The sequence below is a fragment of the Drosophila arizonae genome, chromosome 2 (assembly GCF_054131065.1).
Source record: "Drosophila arizonae isolate 15081-1271.41 chromosome 2, UAZ_ARI_1.0, whole genome shotgun sequence".
Taxonomy (NCBI): Eukaryota; Metazoa; Arthropoda; class Insecta; order Diptera; family Drosophilidae; genus Drosophila; species Drosophila arizonae.
Window position 1 is genome coordinate 15,459,987 of NC_142922.1, and position 16,545 is coordinate 15,476,531.

Sequence of the window (16,545 nt, forward strand, 5' to 3'; positions counted from 1 at the left end):
TTTGTGTATATAAAAGTAAAAGCTCTTCATTTTAGCCAACTGATATATAGAAAAAACTTAAATCTAAACATTGAACCAATTTATACATCGTTTATATATAGCATAAAAACTTAAACAAATAAATCGCAGTTGTATATATATATATATATATATTCATATATGGTTATATAGTTAAAAATATACGTTTCCTTGTTGTTATTGTGTAGCCTAATTTTGTTTCGCAATTCAAATGTTTTAACAAAATCAAAAAACTTATCTCGTAAGCAGGTAAAACTGGTAGCTAATTCCTAGACTCGTTTTCTTTGCATTTACCTCTTCGATTCATGCGTTCGTTCCTTTAACTTATTATTCTTCTTAATACCTAAACGAATTTTCGTAGTGGTTTTATGTTTTATGGTTGCCTCTTTCTTTACATTTTGTTTCGTATTTTGTTTTAGAATATTTTTTTATTTAATTTTTAACTTTAGTTTTACCCAGGGAATTCTATTTTCTTTCGTTTCAATTTGTTAGCGCTGGCCAAACAAGCATTTATCTGCTGCATGCAACACCAGGCTCCTAAATCACAGTTACAACTATTTCTCACATTCTCATTTGTTTTTGTTTTTTTTTTTTTGACATTCTCGCTCCCTTACTTCTCTCTACACCAGTTTCCATTCACTTATTATCACGCAGTCAAGCAGAACATTTTTCAAAATTGTTTGTTTGGTTGTGTTGTGGGTGCTTCGTCTGGGTTACATTGCCGGGCTATAGGACAGGGATTTAGTTGGCGAGAGCTATGGCTACATGTTAGTCAACGCTTATGTCTAGACTTGATGGGCGGTTCGTTTAAGCTTTGCATATTTGGTCTATGATTTGCGCAGTTCCTCGAGCCCGCCGTTGGGCATGCCGCCGCGCATATTCTCCAAGACTTTATTCACAAAATCGGTCGAGCTGCCCGCAATGCGTACGCCCGCTATAAGAAATGCAATATAGACAATTAATCTCTGATATATATACACTTATAAACGTAATTCATTTTGCACTTACATGAAGCCGTTGCATAAATGCGTTGTATTTGCTGATCCACCTCCTCGGTGGACTCGCCCTGACTCTTTGTGCGATGCTTCAGCGCCAGCGCCTGCTTCAGCTCTGCGATGCCATTCATCAGACGCTCTATAAACAAATTATAGCTATGATATAGTTCAATTACATCAATATAGTATCGCATGCACTCACTGTGCTCAATTTCCAGACCATATAGTTTGATTTTGTTGGCCTCGTGCTGGGCCTTCTTCTTCAGCCGGCAGGCACGCGATGCCAACTTGTTCTTCTCCTTGCGCGACTTGGGACGCACATTGAAGGGCAGCTCCGACACGGGCGTCATGTCGTTGATGGTGCGACTCAGCTTGTCCAGCTCCTTGCCAATGTTGTGCAGCTTGCGCGCATTCGGCGTCAAGTCGTTGCCATCGCCCTTGCGTGCCTTGCCGCTGTGCTGTTGAGGCAAATATCAATTTGATTAGAATTAGATTACAGAAACTCAACTCTATTCTATTTAATATATAGTAAAAAGAGCTCGCAAATATCTGTTGAGCCTTACTCAATGTCTGCAAATAAGTGTCTTTCACTCATACTCTGAGAAAAAATTCGGAGAGCAAATAATTGCCTCGGTTCTTTAATGAGATCTATAGCGATCGAACGGATCGATTTTTTTTCGTTCGGGTTATTCCCCGACTAATTGGTTGAACTCAATGAGGTTTTGTGTATGTATTGGTACGCATGGGAGAGTTGAAAACGAGAACTGTTTGCTTTGACCTTTCAAGTTCTCCGCTCACTTAGGGAGGCTCATTATGGGAGCTTCTATGGGATCGGTTCCGAAACGATGTTCGTTAAAAGAGCATCACACGAATAGATCAATGCATAGCCATGAGCCAAAACGAAACAACAGAATGCCGCTGCTCAGGGTGAGAGCAAGGGAGTGAGTGAGGGAGTGAATATGGTTTCATGGGTTGATCACACTCAACTTTTACTTGCGAACTATGCTTATAATATAAAGGTTCCAAAATTCAAATTGAATTTGTAGACCTCATCTACTTTTTCAATTTCTTCTTCTTATTCTTCTTCATCTTCTTCTTCTTCATCATCATCTTTTTTGTCTTCTTCTCCTCATCATTATGCCTTGGAAGACCTACCTTATAAACCTTTATGCCGCGCACCGAGCACGTGGGACTGAACACGGGATCTGTGACCTCGTTGAGGAAATGTGGATCCTCCAGCTTGGACTGGAAGACCAGCCGCTTGCCCTTCGGTCCCTTGGCCTGTACATTGTACTGCCAAAAGAAACGCTCCTTGCCCTTGCTGCCGGCCAATTGATTCGGTGTCGATGTGCGTGTTTCGTCCTCATCTCCAGAGCCTGAGTTAATAAAATACTAAATTTAGTATATGCCTATGGATTGGTATGATTTGATTAGCTCACCGTTATCGCTGCTGAAGTCATCGTAGTTGTCGCTGTTGTCACTGGAGGCATCGTCGTCGTCGTCCTGGGAGAAATCGATGCCATCGGGCGACAAGACGCTGCCGGTGCTCAGCGAGGAGAAGCTCTCGGCCTCGGCCAGCGAGCCGGTGGAGAGTAAATGCTGTCGCGGCTCACGTCGCATCCAGATGTGCTCCAAGCCCAGATGCGTAGGCGCCGACGACGAGAGGCGCGATAGCTGAGAGTTCTCCACAGAGGTGCCGCCAGTTGGATAGCCAAAGGATTTGCGCATGTTGCCAGGCGTGGCGGCAGTTGCCGTGATGACCACCTGGCCGGGGCTCTGGTTGGAGCTGGCGTTTGCCGTGGCAGTTGTTGTGCTGTTGCCGCTGGCAGCGCTGCCAAAGCCGCTGCTGCTGCCGCCCGGACTGAGCGCGGCCGTCTGGCTGAGCAGCGAGTGACGGTCGGGCGGCGAGGACATGGCCATGCCCTTCTTTGCCAGCTCCTGCATGTTGCGCGACTTGACCAGCTGGTATTGCGAGCGGCTGGCGTGCGGCGGTGGGGGTGGCGTCAGTGGCGACTGCGATGCCTGGCTGCCCGGCGAGAAGCTCGAGCCCAACTGAGATGGCGGCTTCTGTGGTGTGCTGTGGAACAGCTCATAGGTGTCCGCTTGCTGTTGTTGGGTCTGCGAGAGCAAAACTTCCAGCTGTGCCTGTTGCTGCTGCTGGTGCTGTTGGTGCTGCTGCTGCTGCTGCTGTTGTTGTTGCTGCTGATGTTGCTGCTGCTGCTGCAGCAGCTCCAGAGGTAGAGCATCTTGGGTTTGCGATTGCGGCGATAGCAAAAAGTTCTGTGCCGGCAGAAACTCCTCAATGGTGCTCATCACGTCCAAGAAATCGCCGCCATTCAATTCGGCCAGCTCGGCCTGCATCTCGGCCTTGTCGTTGGGAAAGATGTAATCGTCGTCCAGGCTAAATGGCTCGTTTTTGGTATGGACAATGGCGCTGCTAATGTCGCTCCACATGGCATTCGAGTTGGGCGTCATCTCGTAGAGCAATGCGCTGCCATGGACCACATCCTGCAGCAGCGATTGCTCCGATGGCAAATTCAGGCTGAGGCACGAGCTCAGATCGGGCGTGAAATAGTTGCTGCTGCCGACGCCGGCGCCGGCAGCGCTGCTGTTGCCACCAGCATTGTGGCCGCCCGAATCGTTGGCACTGCTGCTGTACAAATTGGAGCTCAGCGGCGAGGTGGCGCCCAGGCTGACGTCCTGCAGCAGAGTTGGTGACAACGAAGCCGCATCCAATGCGTCCAAACCAAAAACGTTGAGTTCACTCAGCTGCAGCGATTGCTGTTGCTGCTGCTGCTGCTGCTGCTGTTGTTGTTGCTGTTGCTGCTGCTGCTGCTGCTGCAATTGTTGCTGCTGCGCCATGCTGGGCAAACTGTGCAAATGATGCTGCTGCTGGCGTGGAGTCGGTGTCAATGTTGGCGTTCCGCTCAGCTGCTGATACGGATGATGGTGGTGGCTATGATGGTGGCTCTGATTGGAATTGTTGCTGCGCGGTATGCTAATTGCCGTTGTGCTCAGCATTACATTCGACGTGTAGCTGTTGCTGCTGCTCGAAATGGCACTCGAATTGTTGTTGTTGCTGTTGCTGTTGCTATTGTTGTTGCTGTTGCTGTTGCTGCTGCTGTTGTTGTAGCTGCCGGCTTGTATGCTCAGCGAGGGCGTGGCCAGTGCATATAATTCGTATTTCAACGGATTGCTGCTGCTGTTCGAGCCACTGTCAAAGAATTCCGATGACATGGGATATACCTGATTCTCAGTCATGGCGTCACTAATATAGAGATCAATGCCGTGGGCGAAGGTGGGCAGAAGGCGTGGCTGCTCCCAACTATAATATGATGCCAACAATTGTTGTTGTTGCTGCTGGCTGCTGTCGGATGATGGTTGTTGTTGTTGAGCGCCTGGCGCCCAGGCGCTGCGCCGCGACTGCGCAGTTGCTTTAGAGCTGCTGCGTAAGATATTGAAAAGTCAAACAGTTAGTTAAAGCCAATTGCATTTCTGATTAAATTAAGCATAAATAGTCTTTAATAGCATTCGAAATGGTTGAAAGCCAAGCCTCAAGGCCTGCCAGTTGCTGTGGACAACAACACTCAGAATAACTTATATATATATATATATCTGCTCTAAGCTACCTCCCAAGAACTGAATAACCTTAGTACGAACTTTAGAGTCGCGTATATGGCGAAATGTATAAGAAAATGAGTAAAATGCATTTTAAGAATTTATTTCTTAAACTCTTTTAATTTAAAGAAATTATTCCTATCCAACGATATACAATAGATAGATGTCTAAAGATTATTTTAATGGGATTTACAACAAAATGCTGATAGCATATCAGATCATAAATGCACATTATCATGTACACATTTGATTCATTTTAGAAAAGATAATAAGCTTAATAGAATTTTATGTTAATTCCTCTTGCAAAGCCAGATTCCAATGTAGCTTTTATCTAAAGCTGAGCCGGAACTATACCGCAGAGTTAATATTAATATATAAATATATATACAGCTGTTTGTAATATCGCGACTGTTGGCTCGTGTTATATGATTGATGGACTAACACATAAACGATGTTGTTCGACAGACACGTGGCAGATGTAGATAGATAGACAACGAGAATGAGACCGAGAAGAGAGAGTAATAGGAAGAGAGGAAGCAACGAGAACGGAAATGTTTTATTTTATTTCCAAATGATTTGCAAGTTCTAATATTATTTATACAGCGACATTTAAAGATCCATGCTTCAATAAAAAAAATAATAAAAACTATAAAAGATAATCGCAAACCAGATGACATCAAAATGCGAACTGTCGATCTTTAAAATGTTTTGCAAAAACTCTTTGACTAATTCTAGACTTTTCGTTGGTTTTTGTTTCATTTTCTTTTCTACGCTAGGCTCTCAATCTCCATCTATTTTTGTTTCGAGACATCAAGTCAAGTAGCTGTAGTGTATGGAATTAGAATATAGCCCGAGATGATCATATTCATATTTATCACCATCATAATGTTCATAATTATAATAATAATTATTCGAATTACTACTTTTATTGTTATTTGCATCATTAATTAAGATCAGTATGATCATTGTCACAAACATCATTACGATCAAGATTGTGAATATCAACAGGATTATCATGAAGTCTATCCAATATTGTTCACATTAATATTATGATTATAAGTACTACTATTATTATGATTATAGCTACGCTCCGCATTACTTTACTCTAAATTTACGGAGCTTGGGCCTAGCAATCAGTAGCACTCAGTCAGCTTTATAGCGAATATAAATATTATTTTTAGATTCAGTTTCCCTTCTTCTTCTGCCAATTAGCCACAAACTATATACCTAGCTCACCCTCGTGCAAAGGGGGACTATCAAAGCCGAAAGAAAGAAGTTAGAAAACGAAGAACACGAGAAACGCGAAATCTAGCCGAAAGCAATTAAATAACAAAAATAGGGAACCAAAATAAAATTAAAAAAAAAAAAAAAAAATAAATAAAAACTATGCCAACTATTTTTTTGTTACTTTTTCGATTGATTTGTTGTTGTTAATTTCGTGGTTCGACGGTTTTTGCCTTTGGCCGGGCAGGTGACTCTACAGTTTGTTATTGTTCTCCCTACCCGTTGTTGTTGTAGATTATAAATATTAATTAGTTTGTTTACAAAGAAAACGAAACTTCTGGATGATTTAAATGGCCATAAATTTTGAATGGGAAATTGCATCCAGTATTGGGACTATAAATTTCATCGCTGCGCATTTCTTAATACAATTAAAAACTACAATAATAAAATGCTAAAAGTCCTTGAATTTAGTTTCAAGGCTCTCAAAACGTAAATCTATATATAGCAAACCTTATACATATGTCATCATTATCATAGTTGATGTACCTCTCCTCTTTTCAAGTTTGTCCTATCACACCGATGCCTTATGGATCAATAATCGCAATAAAGTAAAACACAACAACTGAATACTTTATTTGGTATTTTAACAAATTATAAAGTCAGCTGTTTGATACAACACTCATATACTTATATAGATTTAGATTTACATATAAATTTGTAATCGTAATTGTATGAAAGACCTTGGAGTTAATATCACCCAGTCGACGAAGCTTATCTATAGCATGTAGTCAGTCTGTCGGTTTTGGGCGATAAGTCGACATTTTAACAGCTGATAGCCGGAATCAATTACAATAGCCCAAACACGAGAGAGGACCGAGCATTGCCACCCTATTCGTCAAGGTCATGAGAGAGCAAACCAAGCAAGCCGCACACATACACACACGCACTCTCGCTACATTCATAGAGACAACGTGTAGCATCTAAGGCAGCACTTGAATGTCAAATAAAACAACAATTCTACTTTTCTACTTTAGCTATGTGATATGCTTGTTTCTCTGGTTTCTTTACATATTATTCCTATTGCTCGAGCCCGCCTCTTCAACAATCCACCTACCTCCCTCCCTTCATTATTCTTTCGCGTTGTTGCCTTTTAAATTGTTTAATATTCGTCAAAGGTTGCCGAACTCGTCGAAGGCCAAACAAATTTTTTTTTATTTTGAAGTCAAAGCGCCCTCTATGAACAAATGTGGCTAGTCGAGAACATATGTATGTATGTATATGAATACAAACATTTATACATACATTTATACGTATATACATGTATGTACTTAAGTATAAATAGGAAACATACGGCTGAGACTTATATACAAAAGCTACGAATGGGAATAGAGAAAACACAAATAGAATTTATTACAAATTTGCTGCCGAATAATATAACAGAAAATAAAAATAAACAAATAACAAAACAAGAACAGACTTATAAACTTAAGTGGAATCGTACAAAAGACAAACCGAACGACAAGCAAACATTTGGTGATGGCTCAAGTGTAGTAGGAGAAAGAACGGAAGAGAGCACAAAAAAAGCTTGAAAGCGAAGAGCATGTCTTTATAATTATCACGAAGAATATAACAACAAAAACAGCAAAAGCACGCGCATGGGAAAAAGTAATGAACGCGAAATGTTTGCAGAGGTCGACGCGAGGAGACAGATGAGAGCGAGAAAAAACATCTGATGCAAAACATATGATTACAAGAGGCAGACACGAGCTAGATGATAGAAGCTGCTTTGATGCCGAAAATATAATAAATAGATATAAACACATACGTACATATATGTAGGTATGTAAGTTTGAGTCTGTGTATGTAAATTTGTATGTGTATATCCATGTTTTGCATGTATGTATGAGCAAAGCGAAACGGAACGGAACGGAACAAAGGACGCGTGGGATGCACGTGAAATGTTCAATGGCTCACTCTTAGCTGGGGGCTAAGGTTTAAAGTACAAAACTGGCTGCAAGGCGTGACCAAAGCAAATAAAGCACAACAAGAGCAGCTAACTATGACATCATATAATACAAATGAGGAAAAAAAACAATATGATAAAAATTTAAAATTAACATTTATATAAATTTCAGTTCAAATTATAAACACAGCAGACAGACAATTTCAACACTTCGTGAAATAATGTGCAATAATTATAAACAAAAGCTATACAGGGAAAATAGTTAAGGCAGCCACGGTATCAACAAATTATCGAGAGCAAAAGAAAGGGCAGAGAGTGGCAGGCGCAAACAAAGAGCAAATGAGCCAACGCGCTGTGGGAGCACAGTTATTAACCAAACCCAAGGTCAAAACTGTTTATTTTTTATATTTTGTTTTGAATTTTTAATTTATCGCAGTGTTGCCTTTGTTTTACACGTTCACACACACACACACAGTCAACAAAGAGTTGTAAACAAACTAGGCGCTTGTAAAAAGCTTTAGAGAGCGTGGGCCATTTGTGCGCGCCTTCTCTCTCTCTCTCTCTCCCTCTCTTTCAACACTGTAGCGTACTCAAAGCTTGTACTGGGAGCAACATATGTTTTCCGACTATTTGCTTTTGTCGCCATTTTCGTAGATGTGTATGGCGTGTGCGTGGCGTCTGTGTGTGTATTCTTGCGTATGTATGTAGTAAATAATCTAAAGCTTTTTGTCGCTTTGACTGGCAGTGGACGGGTTTTTGTTGTGTAAATAAAATATAATTTACAACAACAAAATGCCAGCGCTTAGGAAGCTTTTTACATTTCGCCAGAATATATACTAGATGCTTGTCTCACACACTCATATGTCTACATATATATAAAAATGTAAGTATGTGTATTCCGTGGGTCTGCTGATAATGCATAAAATGAAGATATAAATACAATATAAGTAGTATAGGTATTCAAGCTTCAAATCACTCTATTGAGTGACCAACTGACTTGCTTTTGCCTGACACACAATACAAACAATACAAAACAAGAATTAAATCAGAACTCTGGCACGTTGCATAAACGACGCGAGACATACGCTTTGCATTATCAGTTACGTTTGTGTGAGCGAGCGCGCAGGCTGTCTGACAAAGCAAAAAAGAATGCACTCAAACTCAAAACATTGGCGAATCTATTATTGCACTCTCGCTCTCTGTCTCCTCGCGTCACAACCCGCAAAGTTGCATTTTTGTCGATTTCAATCGTTGAACGCGCTCGTAACTTCCGTTTTGCATTATCAATGGGTCACTGACTAGTTCTGCCGCCCCCTTTGACACACAGATTCTACTCTGCCCCTCTGCCCTACAGCAGCCTTTTAACTGGCAATTTTGATTTGTCAACACTGAACAACAACAATAACAACAGAAGCATCGCTGTCGTCATCGCTGTCACATGTTCCCAGTGCATGCAACTTTTTGTATTTATTATATTTTCTTTGCTCCTATCCTCGTACGCGTTCGCTTGTGCTTGCTCTCTATTTTTTATTTTCTTTGTTTAGCATTTTCTGCAAGTCATTTGTGCTTAGTTTTCTCGTTTTTCTTGGCGTTTGCATTTCATTTAATTTTAGGCACACGCAATGTGGACGACACAAACACACACACACAAACAGAAACAGACACGCACACAGCCACACGAATTGATGTTGAGGTAGCCACAGTTACCGTCAAGTGCAAACTTCTTGCTCTTGCTCCTCCGCCTCTCTCTCTCTCTCTCTCGTACCATCTCTGTCACTCTCGTTCTTCAACCAAATTCGTGTATTTTTAGTTCGCGCTTTTAGGGCGCCAATTTCAGAGCTATAAATAGAGCCGCATAAGCACAAGGTATGCATGCGTGGGCGTTGTTGTTTTATATATGTATGTACATACTTCTCATAATAATATGTCGAGTTATGTCTCGAAAACAGAAAACTGATATAACAGGAGTCCGTCGCATTTTACACATTTTATATACACTTTCTAACCTATTATACAAACAACTGACGCAAATTGTAAGTTAAATGGACGGGGGAGAAAGGACGGCTGTAGGTGCGTGGAACCAATAGATTTTGCTATTGTAATGCATCAATTTTGTTGTAAATTTACTATGAAAATGGCAAAATGCCGTTGATCCATATAACCAATCCTTTATCGAATCGATGTATAATCAGTGGAATATTTACAACAGTCAAGCCATTAAAAGGACAAAACACAGCTTTAATCAAGCTATCAATAGCTTATCCAATCGATTATCGATTGTAATCGAAATAGCTTAAAGCTTTTCAAGCGATCTATTTACTTTACTGTTAATATAATACATATTTAACAGCTCTTAACAGCTAAAAGTAAATCAAATTAGATTTCAGAATTTTATCAATTGGTTACACATTGATTTGATATATTTGTACATATATCAATATATATTTATAGACATCTATCACCCTCTCTGTCTCGCATTTTGATCTACCTTGCAATTTGCTAGTTGTCATGCCAACCCATTCGGGCTCCATCTCGTTGCCTACACCAATCAATAACAATGCCAGTACATATATAGAATATGAAAGAAGCACCCTATAGTATATACATCAAATATATATACATATCAATGTATATATAAATTGCTTGCCTGCTGTTTTGCTAATAGATAAATAATTAAAATCAATTTATATTGATTTAGCAACATATTTGTGCACAATGCAGAGAAATTAGCACAAATCAGCTGAAATGTTAAGCAAACACACTCCCATACAGCAGCCTATATACATTTATACGTAGACAGACCCTAAAAGCAAGTTCCGATAACATCGAATGGAAAGACTTTAAAAATTAAAATCGTGACCGGACTTACGACTTTCCATTTAGCTAAGCCTCAAATGCATTTAGCTATTTATATGTTATGTACTACATCTCTGTATATTCTGTATATTCATATATAGTATATTTATATACATGTACAATATATATACACACTCAATTTAATCGGATACATTGCAGGAACACGTGAGTTTCGTATCAGGAAACAGTTTGACAGAGAGGCGTCTGGCTTCCCTCTTATCATCATCGTACAGCCGCGTGCCAGTGACGATTACAACTACTGCCACTCGGCTGATAAGGATTTTGAGAATATAGACATTTCCCATTTGTGGGCAGTGTATAAGCATTAACTAAGAGCATTTGAAATGTATACGAAGTGTTAAAATACTTTTAAAAAAAAGTGTATACTATAGATTTTATATGATTATATTTATGTATATGTTCTTACTATAAACACATATTTGAGAATTACTGTTTTAACAGACAAAGCTATATTTATATAGCATCATCTCATCAAAGATTAGATACAGTTGGAAGATATCACTGACGTTTAACCATTTTATCTAAAAACTTTATGAGCAGCTCATGGATATCTCTTATCAGCAGCAAACAGCTGCAAAATTGCCAAACGAGATAAGAAACTAACGCCCACTGGGAAATGTTCGGAAAAAGGTTTGCAAAAATTAATAAAAAAACATATTACACTGGACCGGAAGTGTCCACTCAACTTCTATTTTCATTAACTATTTGTCTCATAAGCAACGCGAAGCGAAAAACGAAAACGAAAACAAAAACAAAAGCAACTGATATCGTGAGCAAAATTAAATTCCAAGAATTCTTTCAAAAAGGGTTTCTTAGCTTTTGCATTTGGATAGAGGGATATGTAGATAAAACCAAATACAAAAAACTGTTTTAAACCATGAGTCAGTAGAAAAACAGCGTATCTCACAATACATATAGACCTAGATATAGCTATAGATATATATGTACATATAGTACACTCTGTATATGGTAGATATTTATACTTTTTACGAAATTTCAAAGAAAAGCAAACAAGTTTGCTTAATGGCCGCATCCGCAGAGGCCACAGTCAGAGGGAACATCATCAAGTAACAACAAAGAAAGTTGAAGGCCGACAAATCATTGACCGTATATAGAATATATACATGAGAATTATTTTATATATATATATATGACAGTTCTACTCGTATATATATATATATACATATATAGACATTTGTTTAGCACATTCCATGATGAGCACTTTTAAACTATGTACTTAATATGCTCTCAATCGAAACGGGGCGATAAACAACAATCGAGAAATTGAGAAATGATGCAATAAGTGCGACGAAGATAATCAGCATTTTAATCGCATCGAAACTGGATTCCGATACAACACAATTCTCGGGGCAAGTCGGGCAAATGGAACTGGGAAATACAGCTGAGCGACGTACCGAGTTTTTATCGTGACGCGATATAATAATTACGATTTAAATATTATAATTTAATTTAAATAATTATAATTCATTCACGTGCCCCCATCCCTATTTGTAACTTCTAATTTACATTCATTATTCAGCTCAAATAAAAATCTTTAGGAATATGTAGGGACTTACCAAAACTTTGAACATTAATTAAAATCAGATGTAATTAATCTAATTTCCTTTTCCATTATATCTCATCCTACCGTATTCTCAATTTATTTCAATTCATCTCATTTCATGTCATTCCAACTCATTTCATCTCTAGAGTTTAAGTCCGATTATCTTCATCGTATGTGTTTGAAGGCTAAGTTTTGTTGATAAATTCAACAACCTCTATACGGAACTTTCATATTTCATATTCTCATTTAATAAAGTTGTTTCGAGGATTCATTTTGATATATGTACATACATATGTATTAATATATTGTCAACAGTTAACAATCAACAGTTTTTAAGCAGCTGATCCACTTGCCAACCCGTTTGTACTTGTGCTAATGTTTATTTGTCTTCCTTTTGGCTGCTTATCAGCAGGCCCTTATCGTGCGCTCAACTGTTGAGTCACTGAATGATAAAAAGCAGCTGAACAATGGCTATAAGGTATGAAATGACAAATATGCAGTATTCAACGGTCGCTGTTTATTCAATTAAGTCAAGCGGCGGCTCAGACAGCTGGAGACCCCGTCGTATGCGTAATAAAGCGGCGCCTAACAACAAATCAGCCCAGAATGGAGAATATCTAATGTGGCTTAAGGTTTGAGGTTTTGAGTTCGCAAGACAAAGACACACACACACACACACACACAGAAACTCAAATAGAAACTAAAGCGAAAAACCTGCTGAGAGAAGGGCCGAGAGGGCGGCAGGGTGTAGAGAGCGGTGTATATTAGTATTTGCCCAACATATGGCCGGTTTGTAGGCATTCCAACTCGATATTTCTGTTTCTCAGCAACAGTTTTTTGTACAGCCTTGAATTTTCGCGCTCTGACACTGAACTCTCTGAACGCGTTGAAATTCGAAATTCAAATTGAAATCAATTTCAAATTTAATTTGCTTTTTATTTCTTCTTTTCGGATCGCCTACTTTTGTCATACCCAGTAATGCAGAAAGCAAGGGTGGTTTCTGAGGAACGTTAAATTTTAATGCAAAATGCAGACGAATTACCCTATGCTAGGATACTTTTGTTCCAGTATTTGGTCATCGATTCATTGCTCTACGAATATTTAAATTTTTATTCCACATGCATGAAGAACTTGTTAACAATTGCACAATAAATACTAATTCTATTCAAGAAGCTACATTCACGAACCCTTATAGGGTATCATGCAGTCATACACTCTCGCCATATATATTTAATTTTTTGATTTACCACAAATTTTTGTATTGTATTCGACTTTTGATTTTATGCACAAATGAGCGAGCAATATAAACGTAAAATAAAACCGTATTCAAAGTCTTTAGGCAAAGAAGCCGATCCAAATATAGCATATAATATATATAGTATGTACTATTCGAATAATGGAGAGATTTGAACAGATTTTTGCTGATGTTACTAATACTAATGTGCACTCAGATGAAAATGGATGAAAATGTGTATTTCATTTTTCATTTTGTACAGGAAACGCTCGAGTTTTGAGCTCATTTTTATGGCCCAAGCATAAACACAAATGCGAGCTTATTTATGGTTTTATGTGACTCGCTTTGTTGCAAGGTCTCGCATTACACGATTTCGATTTTAAATCTCAACTAGATGATTTTTCAATGTGTGTCAGTGTGTGTGAGTTTCGTGGGACGAGTTGACATTTTAATTGGTTCTTGGTTCGGGCATATAAATAACAAATTTTGACAGCTTCAAGAATTTGAGAACGGAAAATGGAACAAATTTCCCAATTAGAATATAAGCTGAAGATATACAAACTTGGAAGATGGTTAATTTGATTCTCGTTTCAGTTTCTTAAGAAATAATAAAATGCAAATAACATACATATATACATAAAGCAAAAGTTAGTTTTGACTATTTTAGGAATTTCAAAATGTTTGTTTTTAATCTAGTCTTGCAACTCTAGACCTTTAAGTCTAATTTTAATTATTGCTTTCCTGCCCACTTTTTCGAAAATCTTAATGGGCTCTTAAGATGTTTTTTATAGCTGCTCCCATTTGACTTTCTATTTTGTTCTGAGATTCACGTTATACTTTAGGATCATAATAAAAATTAGCTCAAATCTTTCATTTCTAGTCCGAATCATTTGTATAATCTCTTTCAAGTCGTGCAGAGCCTATATAATTAACATTTTAACATTTGTGGACTTTGCCTGTTTTCTGTAACATTTATTTCCCTCTTGTAAATTTGAACACATTTATTTCTTTTGTGGATTATTGGGTCGTTGTCTTATATATTTCCCATATATGTATATATATTATTTTCTTATAAATAGTCGCTGGAATACCAACCTTGTAATTTAGCAGCGTTCAGTTATAAAATGATATACTATATATTTATACACATGTATATACAAGTATAAACCATTTGCAGTTGAGGCGCGTTGATAGTGTTGTAAATCGTCTATATAGCGATGGTTTTTAACTTCCGCGTTGGGTTGATTTTATATATTTTTAAAGACCACGAATAATACATAAATAATTGTTAAGCAATGTTTATACAAACATTTTCTTTAGCTCATTTTTTCTTTTATTAATTAATTCGTATGCGTGTCCATGCATTGGAGCTTGATTTGTTTCATATGTAAATTGTGTATTTCTCTGTTGGTGTTAAACACGCTTTTTGTTGCTTAAATTTTTTTTTTCTTTTTTATAAATTGGGTCACACATGTGGCGATTAAAACAGAAATATTTTATATGTGTATGGGTATAATATTTATAAGAGTAGAACTATGCACACTATAAATTTTGATAAGTAAAATTATAATATATATTATGTATGTATGTATGTATATATACACTCGCGGCGAAATCTTATCAGCTTGTCACCATAAACAAAAACATTAGCTCAATGAATTGTTATACTTTGAAGCGAATTTGTTCTGCTGTGGTTATTGTTGTTGACGTAAGACTTGAAGTTTGAGAATTGAAATAGTGAAGCTATTGTTGCTTTATCTTCAACTGTTAGACAACACTGTCACTCGATGGCACACGTTGTGAGGTTCGATATATATATCTATATATATGTATATATAGCGTAAATTTGCTTAATAATTATGGCAAAAATTTACAACAACTTAAAAGCTTTTGTGGGCACTTTTGTTTGCGTTGCTGTTGTTGCTGTCAATTTTGCGGTGATTTCAACCAAGCAGCTGAGCGCGTTGCGAACAACTGATCAAAGCAAGCGTTGAGCAGTTGGAATAAAGCAAAGAAAAGCTCTCTCACATGTGCGCGCACGCTCTTTTATGGGCGTGTGTGTGTGTATGCGTGTTTCAGCTGGAGGGGAAAGAGAGACAGAGTTGTTGGACAGACGTCGCGTCGATGTCGACGTTAACGGCAGCGTTAGAATTTTTGTTTTTTAAATTCCAGCACTCTTTATATTTGGCAGGGTTTTTTTTATTTTTATTTTTTTTTTTATTTCTGTATTTTGAATGTTTGTTGCTGTATTTATTTATGCAAATTTGTTTGGTGTTGTTGTTCTTTTATGTGATTGAATGTTGAAACTAGTTCGCGCATTGCCTAAGCGAGTTTGTTTAAATTAATGCCTGGCACCTGATTTAATTTAGTTAAGTTTGCATGACCAAAACGCGTTTTGTCGTCGTTTTTTAAAGATTTGTTTTAATTGCACGCTAATTGAATTATGAACACAACTACTTTTTGATGAAATATATTTAATTTTTTGAGTTTGTATTTATTTACTTTGATTTTTTGCACGCGCTGCATTGACGCTCGTTGTTCATTCTATCAGCGTTTCTGACATATACGAAACGACAATAAAAATAATTTTTGTGTGTTTTATTTTGATTATCGCACTCTGCACCGAGTTCTATGTGAGTACATGTGTGTGTGTATTCAGTGTTGCTACACACACGAATGCACACATTAACTGTGTTGTATTCCGTTCCGTGTCCGCGCTCGACAAACGTTCTTGACCGATTGATAAAAACTGAAAGCTCGACGACAAATACACAACAAGCAAAAGCTCGCGCCGTCGACGTTTTTGTTTTGATTGTTCAGCTGTGCGAGCGTAGCAGTCGGAAAGAGAGACAGAGAGAGAACGACAAAGAGAACGGAGTGTGCATATGTGTGTGTGATTATAAGCGCGCATGTCACTCACCCACACAAGTAAAAGCAGCAAAACAACATCTCATCGTCTGTTGCTTCTTTCACTTCCACTTTTCCATTTGGTTTCTTGAATGCCGGTGCTGGGGGCGTGCGACAGTGGAGAGTAGTTAACCACCGAAAGCGA

The 16,545-nt window shown here is 38.3% G+C and overlaps 1 protein-coding gene across 1 annotated transcript; it reads right to left on the minus strand.

Annotated features, from left to right (window-relative positions):
• Nucleotides 1-590: 590 nt before the first annotated feature.
• On the minus strand, nucleotides 591-16,241 carry REPTOR (repressed by TOR). The gene is made up of 6 exons (XM_089461935.1): nucleotides 14,589-16,241; nucleotides 2,453-4,458; nucleotides 2,169-2,389; nucleotides 1,216-1,471; nucleotides 1,027-1,152; nucleotides 591-952 (listed from the first exon to the last, which is right to left on the minus strand). Exons 2-6 carry the CDS (start codon nucleotides 4,272-4,274, stop codon nucleotides 846-848), a joined length of 2,532 nt encoding a protein of 843 aa, XP_089318061.1. The 5' UTR covers nucleotides 4,275-4,458; nucleotides 14,589-16,241; the 3' UTR covers nucleotides 591-845.
• Nucleotides 16,242-16,545: the final 304 nt, after the last annotated feature.

Excerpts from the sequence above, each read along its gene's own strand:
- REPTOR (XM_089461935.1), bottom strand. The coding sequence starts at position 4,274 with ATGACTGAGAATCAGGTATATCCCATGTCATCGGAATTCTTTGACAGT. Across the intron at positions 2,390-2,452 it reads TGACTTCAGCAGCGATAACG|GCTCTGGAGATGAGGACGAA; the intron begins GTGAGCTAATCA and ends TTATTAACTCAG. Across the intron at positions 953-1,026 it reads CATTTATGCAACGGCTTCAT|CGGGCGTACGCATTGCGGGC; the intron begins GTAAGTGCAAAA and ends CATTTCTTATAG.